Source organism: Nestor notabilis, unplaced genomic scaffold, assembly GCF_000696875.1.
Source record: "Nestor notabilis isolate BGI_N333 unplaced genomic scaffold, ASM69687v1 scaffold23365, whole genome shotgun sequence".
NCBI lineage: Eukaryota > Metazoa > Chordata > Aves > Psittaciformes > Psittacidae > Nestor > Nestor notabilis.
In genome coordinates this window covers 21,268-32,714 of record NW_009930941.1, presented here as the reverse complement: position 1 = coordinate 32,714, position 11,447 = coordinate 21,268, and the positions used below count along the sequence as shown (strand labels likewise).

Sequence of the window (11,447 nt, the reverse complement as noted above, 5' to 3'; positions counted from 1 at the left end):
CAGGAATGTCAGAAATGGCAATGTGGCAACAGCATTTGCCAGCCTGAACAAGATTTAGGAAAAGAGAAACTATAATTCAAAGCTTGGGCAGTGCACTGTCACCTCATTTTATTTCCAGACTAACATATGGTTATGGAAGCTGGAAACATGTGAAAGGTATAAGCAGATACCAAAATGCCTTTGAAAGCAAATGTCACAGGAAAATATTAGGTGTATCAGAAGGAATGAATTTATAATGAATGCTGGGATCCATCAGAGTTTCAACAACTCCATTTGACTTCATGCAGGGAAAAAATAGGGGGAAATTTCTTGGGGTGTATTATGTAGGATTTAGGATGGAAATATGTGCATATGTGTTCCATATTGCCTGTGCAGCAAGTCCCACACTTTCTGAGTGCATCAAATGTCCTTACTGTATGCACACAGATTGTTGGCATGCTGGATGGGCTGTAGGGCCTCTGGAAATCTTGGATCAATGCCTAAAGCTCTTCTGGTCTCTTGTTCTGGGAGGGCTGGGAGGAAGGAGGAAAAAACTAAGACCTATCTGGAAAATCTGGTAAACCAGTAATTATAAAAAGAGCCAACCAGAAGACTGAAAAGTCTTCAGGAAAGAGGTACAGGGGAGGTTCCTACCTGTGGGCTCTGGAGCCACGGGAATGTGGGCACTGGTTTTAAACATCTGAGAGACATAAGAAGAGCAAATCTATAGCCAGTCAGCTTCTGTTTGCTGCATAGGGATCCATGTTCCTATTTGTGAGAAGTTGTGATTTTGGGGAAGGGGTTGGGGAAAAACTAGAAAAGTAAAGAAGTTTGAAAAATATTATGTGCTCTGAAAAGAAAAACTTGGGCTGCACTAGGAGGGGAGCCTTGTTCATGCCCTGGGCAATGTTATATGACATGGGAAGTAATTGGATTCAGATGATATTTCGTGGTAAACTTGTTTTGGCATGTGGTAAACTTTCTTCATGTTGATTATCACAGTTGTTTTCATGCTTTTTCTGAGAGGCAAAACATTTTACTACCAAAGATTAATTGTTGCTGTCTTATCTAGTTACTGTAGGTGCTGGTTTTTCCTCTTGCTTGACGGTGATCTCTAAAATCTATATAAGTTTCTTCTTCAAAAGGAGAAGAAAAAAATTAAAAAATAAAAACCCCAAACCCAGCGGCATTTACTACACTCCACAATCTTATCATTGCAATTTCCTAAGAAATATGAAGTTTCAGAAATGATTGTTAGGTCACTTACATTTTGAAGCTACTTTAAGAAGTATTTTGGGAATACTTCTTGGGATGCTGACAACTCAAGGAATGTCATCCAAGGATTCACAGAATCACAGGATGGTTGGGGTTGAAAAGGACCTTAAGATCATCTAGTTCCAACCCGCCTGCTATGGGCAGGGACCCCTCACACTAGACTATGTTGCACAAGGCTCTGTCTAACCCGGCCTTGAACACCGCAGGGATGAAGCATTTACCACTTCTTTGGGCAACCTGTTCCAGTGCCTTACCAGCCCCACAGCAGAGAACTTCTTCCTTACATCTAACCTGAACTTCCCCTGTTTAAGTTTAAATCCATTTCCCCTTGTCTTATCATTGTTACACATTTGAATACATTAACTGTTTTGAGATCTAGTATACTAGTTCCTGCCGCCTTCTAACTTGTTCCTTCTTCTAACTGTTCTTTTAATTGCTCTTCCTTCTAAAATAATGTTGATCAGGTAGTACAGCTGGCATCTCTTGCCAACTCTGAAGAGCCTGAGAGGTGTGTTTGAGTGTGTACCAGCTTAATAATCAGGAGAATTGTTAACAGTGCAGTGGGTCAGACCTTTCTCTGCTGTTGTAAAACCAATGGAGGTACTCTAATGTGGGACAGGGTAAATTTTCGTCTCTTACTATAGTACACTGGGTCTCAGGACACTTGGATTTAAATACTGATTCAGTCCCAATTGTTTTATGTAGCATACAGCATGTATTTTAATCCATCCCATCTGTTGTATCATTATCTATAAAGTGGGGATGCTACTTAATAGTATTGTCCTGAAGCTAGAATCTGATAATAGTAATAGGGAACTCCAGTACAAGTATGTTATGAATTAATTTTGTTAACTCAGTGAATGGATTAATTTGCCTGAGAACCTGGGTTGTCACTTAGCATCTGCAGTTAGCTTGAGAAATATACACATTCTGGACATTAAAAAAAAGAAAAGGAAAACAAAACCATTGAATCTTCAATCACAACTAGAATCTCCTAATTGTCCTGACTTAGGTTACTCTGTAAATTAACCTGTAAACTTCTGCCCATGATCACTCAATACTTTTTCACATGTTCATGATTCTCTACCCTTGCAAAACATATGAAGAGAAGAATCAGGTGCTTTTGCCTTTTCATTCAGTATTTTGGCAGATTTGCTGTTGCATGATGATGACTATGACTTAACAGTAATAGGATTATTTTAGAGCAGGAAAAATAAAATAACATAAAGTACTCGGAAGACAGAATATCCTCTGTAGTAGTAGCTTTGTGATTCAAAACCGCTTTTGAGCAAGAGATGCCTTCAAAAATCTGCCTGTGCTTAGTCCCATGTACTTCAAAAATTGTGGGCCAAAACCCCCTCCCTGCCAGTAATAGTCTGTTCCCTGTCTTATTACTTCTAATAATTTTCCGCTCAGAGTATCAACTTCATGTTCTTCCCAACTCCTAATAACCACAGGGCCTCTTGTATGAGCAAGCTTTTCATTCCCTAGTATCTCACTGACTTTGCCTTTACCAGACAGACAGCAGCAGGATTGATTCTCTAACCTCCACAAGCAACCTAGGCTGTGAGCTCAGTTGAAAAACAAAGATTCTGTGAAGTAAGGCACGAGTTGCTCTTGCAGTGTCTGTCATAACCCAGAGCAAATACTGGATCCTAGTGTGAAAATGGAACATGAATGATGACATAGAAAGCGAGACTCAGCATTTAGAGAAGGTTAGGAGATGCATTTTGCCCACTTCCTCATCATAGTCAGTTCCATTCCGTACATGTCATTTGGGATATATTGTGATTCTTTATGTTATACTGGAAATACATTGTTTCTTTTATATATGAGCATGAATTAGATGAATGGTTTGGTGTGGAGTTGAACTTGCATCTCAGAGATGTTTGATTCAGTTTTATATTTTTTAAGGCTTCTTTTAAGAAGCAGTGGACTAAAGGATGATTTGATTTTCTTAAATGAAACAAGAAGTTGCCATTTAAAGATCCAGAAGATTGTCTGTTGTAAAACCTGCTTCCATAAACATTTTATCCTCGCTAACTAGTGCAGTAATGAAGACTTTTAATGTGCTCTGTTTACTACAGTATCTGAAAAGTTCACTCACAAAAGTTGACTTTGGCTGAAAACCAAGTATCTACTATCATAACAAGATGCATACTTCTGGTGCAGAGGAATTTTTTTAGTTAATCCATCAGTTTGATCTCCAGGCACAATTATTTCAGCAATATCAACTGAAACTCAGCACTGCAGCACTGACTGAGTAGAATGACTTGTTCTCAGGACAGGTGGGGTTGCTTCACAAGTAGATATCTTGGCAATAGCTGTGACTGATAGCAGATTTACATTTCATAACAGTTTATTATTTGCTTATCCAATGGAGTCACTTATAATTATGTTGGAGTTATTGCCAGTGCTTTATTAGAAATAGCTGTAAGGCTGAACCCCTTAGTAACAGAAATTAACATACTGTACAGCACTCTATAGAAAGACAAATAAGCTTCTCTGACTGGGCTAAGAGGCAAGATACCTTCATGTGCATTTCTCTCTGTTGACTGAAATAAGGTAGGTATCAAAAGTTTTAATAACTCCGAGAAAAGACTGTCATGGCTTGTGAATTGGAACAGGCCAGGAAAGTGCTCTTCACACATGTTCCTTGTTATAACTCAATCTACCAGATAGCAGGCCTTTTGCTCACCTTGTTAGCTCTGAAGGTGTTGACATGTTGGACCTAGTGAAAAGTTGTAATAGTTAATGACACAAGCCAAGTGAGAGCATACAACAGATTATAAACTCACTGTCCCTCTTCATTTAGTATGGAGTTAACCTCCAAAGAACTCCACTGTGTACAGAAAATCTGGTTTGTTAAAATAGTCTGCATTTGATTAGGAAAAAAAGTATTTCTCATTCAAAAAAAATGTACTGCTCTCTTCTCATTTGTTATAGTTCAGAAGAGCACAGAAGATGGCAACAATTTGCTAATATACTATGCTATTTGTACAAAATAGATTATATGATATTGAATACTTATCTGCAGTGATGGAACAAGATGGGGAAAAGAAATGGTGGAGGAGGGGGGAAATGAATGCTAAAGCACCATGGTTGGGAACTGGGAGCTCCTGGCTTTCCAGTCCTATGATTAGATGTTACAATCAATCAATTTTTTTTTTTTTCCCCAATCATTTTTTCATATGATAAATTGCAAATGCAAAGCTGTGGATTTTCCCTGAAAAGCTTTGTAAATACTATTTTACCACACAGCAGCACATGACTGTTCTTCATTCTTTCATCATTACAGGAGGAAATGGTAACAATTTCTGTATTAGATCCACCTGTTGCTTTGCAGGATAGAAGAAACTTGTGACCTTTGCAATGAGAAGGTTTCATACTTCCTTTACTTGTTGCAGTTGATACTTGATAGGGGAAAGTAGCCCTAAGGCTACGAAGCTGCCTTTTCTGTCGCCCATTACATTCCTGTGCTTTTGATGAGTTGTCACTGAAAGAACATTTCTTTATTTACTTTCATGTCGCTGAAAAGCTTTGGCATCCTGCCAGAGTACCTCTTGGACCCTCTGAGGTATAAACACTGCTGTTGCTGGAACAAAAGTAGCAGTACGTTCTCCACTTGCCTCTTGAAGATATAGGAGGTGGCATAAAAATAGTAGCCCTTCATTGTCTGTGATGCATCTGATGTCTTAGGATTAGGGAGAAGATGAGGCTGTGACACACTTTCCTTGCCAGAATGCAGCACTCATCCCAGTGACATCACCTGAGGCTGGAGCCCACCCCAGTTTTTGGAAGAAGAACTGAAAGAAGAAAGAGGATGGAACCATCACTCTATTCTGCATTCATGCAACCATCACGCTATGCTGTCTCTCAAGGATGTTAGCCTGCTGTACTGCTAGCTAATGTAGTTAATGCAGTAGTACTTTTGGTGACACAAGTGGAGAGTTAAAGAATCGCTGATGAAAATGTGGTATGTAGGATTTGGGAGCAGGGTGGGGGAGGAGTATTTGGGAAGACAGGCACTGAAAATCCTTACAAATCCTTTCAGTATAATGTTGGTAAAAGTTTAATTTTTGAGCTTCTGATGTTGGTAAAAGTTGAATTCTTGTGCTCTATGGTACAGTTGTTAAGATTGCATTTTCCCCACCTTAAGTACATAGGCTGCACAAGTTAAATACAAGGTTGCTTGTATAGAGCTAAGTTGCATGTATATATATTGTATAGAACCATAAACCTGGAATTTCCAAAATTTTGACTCTGAAGTTCTGTAAATTAAAGACTAAAGTTCCTTAGCAGGGTTTTTTTTTGGCAATCATTTTTGCTGCATGAGAGAACTGCTTAGGGCCTCTGGTCCTGTTGTCACTCCCTGTATTAAATCTAGTGTACCTGTATTGTCAAGTATGCCACAGTAATTTAAGTGTAATGCCGCAAGCTAAATAATGTGTCTAATGTGCAGCAGACAACTGAAACCATATGATACAGGATCTTTGTTTAATGGTGATATACGGAAGAATAGGAATTTAAGTTGGAAAATAAATATTTTGACAACCTAAAATAACTCTGCTTAAAGAGAATGAAGAAGTCTTTGCCCACTAAAGCCCTGTAGAAAATTACAGGTTATTTTCTTGAACTCAGAATTTCAGTCAAAGTGCTTAAAAATATTTAAGATTGTATTAATTGAAATCAATTAAATTTGTATTACAAAAATGAGAAGAGGGCAGCTTAGTTTAAAAGGCTAGGATGAAGGCATACAAGTGAAAAAGGTTAGGATAATAGTTTTCATTACTAATTTGAATGAATATGGTTTTGCCTTTAAAAGTTTTGAATTATTGTAACTCTGCATGATGGCACTCTTGAAATAAAATACTTCTCTTAGATACATGTTTGGCTGACTGTGAGCATCCTTCTGATTACCGGGAGGTATTATTTCTTTCTGCTGAACAGTCATCTTTGTGGCTTTACAGTATAAACTTCTGTTCTTCAGTCAAGTTCTGTTGAGATGCTGTTTGTTAAAGATCAGTAAACATTGCCTAACTTGCCAATGAGTCATAGCGAATTTCTGACCCTTAGCCCACTGATGCCACTTTTTGCTTCCCTTTGAAAAAGCTGTCACCTGTAAATGTTTGACCCCATTCTCAGTTCTCCTTAGAAAATGTCAAATTTAAAAGGCTAGTTACTGTTTTGCTGAGTAAAGTTTAAATGAAGCATATAAAAATTGAGACCTTGATGTGCAAATGGGAAGATCTTTCCCTTGTGTCTGTATGTGATAGAAACAGGAATATAGTGAGTATGTCCTGTTCACCTTATTGGACCAAACAAATGAGAAGTTCCCCTTTAAAATATATTATTCTCTTAAAGCTAATTCTTAGGTATTTAAAACCAGTCTTAAAGTAAATAAACTCTTTTTCTATAGTATCTCTGTGCTTCTAGGTCACTCTGTGTAAATATTCTAGATAAGTTTAGAATCTGCTGCTGTGCCTAGTGTAAGATTCAAGATTTTTTATACAGAGGTCCCTCAGCTCCTTCACTTCTTTTATCAGCATTTGGACGTGTCCTAGAGTCTAGACTTTGTGTTTGAAAGAAACAAAAAAAGCATGTTGGTTGAATTACTGATGCTACTAAGCCAAACATCATTAATGATGAATTTCTCAGGTCGGTTGCAGCTAAACAGATGTTTTCCAATTCTTGACTTAACTTTCTTTAACAGAATTTTATTAAAGAATTATATGAGACTAAGCTTATGTATGTATTTCTTTTCTTAGAGGTAGTTAAGAATCATGAAGTATTTCATCTTGGACTCTGTCCTGTGTTCAGTGAAACATTTTAGTTAAAATGCATGGGAAAAGATATTTCATTTTAAGAATCAAGGCTATTGCTTAATAAATTACCCTGTTGTCTTAAATGGTCATAATATTCTTAATGTTTTAAAAATCTTGGAACAAATACAAAAATGAGATTATTGTGCCATAGAAACGAAAGGATACGTGAGCGTTTGTCTGCTTAATCAGCCCTAGCATTAAAACAGCCATGTCAGCATCCTTTTGTATATGCTTCTTGGCTACAGCACTGAAATAGAGCAGGACATGCAGGATTTTTCTCGGCTTCAGTAGCTGACCTATAAAGCTATTAATCACAGGTTTGAAAACTGGGACAGGGACATACAAATATTCTAATAATCTGTGCACTCAGGCATATATATGTAAAGTCCGTTTACTAGCCACGAGTGACCATCTTTTAAAGGCTATTTTATCTTTTTATAAAATTATGTAGTACTTAAGAAATGTAGTTACACTGGGAAGATATTTCACTGATGAATAGGTTTGAGTGGGACCTGAGCAAGCTGTTAGGTGAGGAGTCTAGGGAAAAGAGTATGCCACAAAGGCCTTCACTCTAGCCTCTCTTTGAAGACCCAGGGAGCAGGATTGGTGTACACTCAGGTTCAGTGTAAACTTGGGGAAGTAAAAACCTTTTACCACAGATCATTCTTGAAACCTGATGACAGTAGAAGAGACTGTAGGAAACAAGACCATCCTTGAAGGAAGGGTTATGTTACTCTAGTAAATATACTAGGATCCTTACAGGACATCAGATGGAAAAAGATTTGGTATCCAGTGCAAATTTGTAGGACGTTTGTGTCCCAGTTTTCAGTGGGTCTGGGATGCAAGAAGTTAAAGTGGATACTGTCTGTATGTTAGCTTTGCCTCAGGAACAATGAGTTGATCATTAGTAGAGGGGGGAGCAGAGAACCAATTGTTGGATAATTTTTGCTCCTTATTTTTGATGGTTGCTTTAAAAAAGAAACTGTTATATAGCATTATAGGAAGTTCCTGTTGTGCTAGAGACAGATGACATGCACTAGACTAATAATGCACTGTACTCGTGAAATACTGCTTATGTATTTTAAGGCTTGTCCATGTAGATGCCATTTCTGAGGGGTAGTGTGTTTTATTTGGAATAGATGTAATAATGTTGGGTTTGGTTTTGTTTGGGTTTTTTTTAGGGGGGGTGACAGACGGGGAGGAATGGACACCATAAACTAAAAACACATGAAATGGCCCTGGATAGGGAAATTGCTAATTATTGACACTTTTTTCCATACTTAGAGCTGAAGCTTGAATTTGGTTAACTAATATGAACAATGTAGTAGACAAATACCTATTAGGACTGCTTGTATTGAAGCTTTTAAACTTGCCAGATTTTAATGAGGTGTTCCTGCTAGAAAAATGCCACATGTGGTAAATAATCACTGTAAATGATGAATGTTGTTTAAGAGAAAAAAAAAAAGAAAAAAAAAAAGGACTAGCCAAACATGACAGAAAATAATTAACTGTGAGAATGGTTTCAGTATGTGCCAAGGATGTGTTCAAGATCAGGTTACCTAAAAGTTAGATTCACAAAGGGAAGACCCTGACCTGCTTGAACTACATGGCTATAAGGCCTTTTCCAGCTGTTCAGTTTCACATACAGATGTTAAAGTGTCATGTTTTTTACATTAAGTATTCTGGGTTACTTTAGTTCTTTGAAGCTAAAAAGTATCTGGCAAGAAACCCAGCACTAGTGAATATAATGACTGCTCAGAGTTAAAGAAAATACACCCCCAGCTTGGGCATTACCAGTGTTTATTCAGATCTAACATCCAGTTGGTACATTGTCTGTCTTTCTGAATTCTCAAAGGATTTAAAATGTGCTCACTGTATTAATCACAGAGCCAGGAAGGGGGAATATGTTGCCATGGTGGTTCTGCTCTCTGGTGAACAAGGAATAGGTTTTAAGGTTTGACATGTCACATCAGGGAGATTTCTCAGTTCCACTTTGCTGTCAACAAGAATACTAGGTTTTATTTTTGTAGTTGTTTAAAGGAAAAGGTCAGTCTGGATAGAGCAGTAATAGAATAATGAGCAGTGGCCCAGCCTCTCTCACTATGTGGTGGACAGTGAGCACTCTTGAAAGCAATGAAAAACCAAGAAGGCTGCAACTCCTTTGGCCTCTAGATAAACCAGCTCCCAAAGGATTTGCTATCTATTATGAAAATGACTGAATAGATACTGTTAAATGACGATTCTGTTCTTCAAATAATAAGTAATCTCCATTCTGGAGTAGATAATTTATTCCAACTACCCAGGTAGGAATTGTGATTAATATGCTGCATTAGCTGCTTGAGCAGATAAAATCTTAAGAGGTAAATATCTTGTTTTCATGCAGATAAGGCTAATAAGAAAATCAAAGGAAGATAAAACCCTGGAAAAGTGATGTAATGCATGGAACAAGTTATACCGTGTTGAAACTGTAAAGTCTGAACGAAATGTTATCAGACTCCTTTTTCCCAGGAGGTAGGGAGAAAGGCTTATAAACTGGGACACAGCAAGCTCCACACCTGTAATATGATGGAAATGGAACTGACCTGTTTTAGCAAAGAGAGTATGATGGCTCCTTTTTTTTTTTTTTGTTCCCTACATAGAGAGCAGTGGTTTTTTCTTTCTTCAGGATACCATGTGTCTCTTGGGTGGCATAGGCCACCATCACTGACAGCAGGTAGGGTTTTGAGTCTCAGATTAGTTGCAACAAACGAGATTTCTCTTGATGTTCTCCAGTAAACCAAATTCCATGCTTTTGTGTTCAGCAATCTATGCTCATTACTCATCTGATCTCAGCATCTTTTTCCAGAGTTATCCCAGACACGTATTTGTCAATGCAGCAAATCCATTTCTTTTCTGCTATTAACCTCCTCACTGAGAAGTTCACACTTTCATTTTAAGATGCATAATAAAGCATTCAGGTCATACAGAACACTAAGATGGGTGTTGATAGTAGTAACTAGAATGAATACATGTAATCTAGAAATTTCTTCTCCCGCAAATGACACTAATGTTCTTGCCCGCAGTAGATTTAATTTTGAAAAGTATATTAATAAGAAATTAGTGAAATAGAGGTTGTTATTTTCTTTCATTAAAACATCGGTATATCAATACGCTGTTATTTTCTATATGTACATGACATCTGGATGAGACAATTCCAGTGGGAGTCAGTTGTCAAGTAGAATTTTGTTTTAAATTTTTTTAAAGTTTGGCAATCACGCTTCTATTCTTGATTAAAATTAAGGTCTTGTTTCTCCATTTTAACTAGCTTGCATTTGGCTGAATATATGAGTCATTAGTCTTTTCCTTTTTAATATTTATTTGGTTATCAATAATCTGTTTGGAAATGTTCTGAAATATGTGATAGAACTCTTATTTCAATATATCTTTATGGGGGACCTATAGTTTGGTTTTGATGGTCAGTTGAATGCCCTTTAAGCTGTGTAGGTTTCTGCCATAACTGTAAATAGATTAAGTACTGCACTGGCAGTATACAACTTGAAACAGAATTTGGAGACTCTAATTTTGACTGAAAAAACCTGTATCTCCCATTTTACCCTTTTTATGTATTACATTAATGCATTATTTTCAAAATACAGTATATAATTAAACTGTCAGGCATTTTATCTTTCTGTGGTTATAGAGGTCGTTGAGAAATGAAACAAAAAACAGTGATGAAGTACAGTAAATTTGCATGAATTATTCTCCTTTCTTTTTTCATAGATATTTGGGCAATTGGCTGCATATTTGCTGAACTGTTGACTTCAGAACCTATATTTCACTGTCGTCAGGAGGACATCAAAACAAGTAATCCTTTTCATCATGATCAGCTAGATCGCATTTTCAGTGTAATGGGATTCCCTGCAGGTAATTTGTTTTCATTAAAGTGTCAGACGTAATGCTACAGAGTTGATTTTTTTACTAAAGGAGATGACTAGTTGTGTAGGTACGAAGAAGCTGTCAGTTTGATGGATTTGGAAATCCTGACAGTTACAGAACAGTATACCTGGCCAACAGAGTCAAACAACTGCTGTAGATACTCCTTTGTGTGTATTACTTAACCTACACTTTCAGAATTGTAAATGCTTCTTCTTTTCCCCCCACCAAAGATAAAGATTGGGAAGACATAAGGAAGATGCCAGAATATCCAACTCTTCAGAAGGATTTTAGGAGAACAACGTAAGTGATGATCATGCAACAACAGTTCAGTGAATGTAGCAGAAGATGGACAGAAATTGGCTCCTATCCCCTGAGTTTATTGGAGGGAAGGGGGAGTTTTGGAGTTTTTGGGTTCTAATGCTGTGACAGCTGTCCTATTTGAATTAGCCATTT

The 11,447-nt window shown here is 37.4% G+C and overlaps 1 protein-coding gene across 1 annotated transcript in view; it reads left to right on the top strand.

The window, feature by feature from the left end:
* The window catches only part of CDK19 (cyclin-dependent kinase 19), a gene marked incomplete at its 5' end in the record, with an annotated part of 72,085 nt that overhangs the window by 45,287 nt on the left and 15,351 nt on the right, over positions 1 to 11,447 (top strand). Inside the window, 2 exons of the mRNA XM_010015658.1 lie at positions 10,839 to 10,982; positions 11,225 to 11,294. Coding sequence (XP_010013960.1) covers positions 10,839 to 10,982; positions 11,225 to 11,294 — 214 coding nt within the window. The remainder of the gene's footprint in view (positions 1 to 10,838; positions 10,983 to 11,224; positions 11,295 to 11,447) is intronic.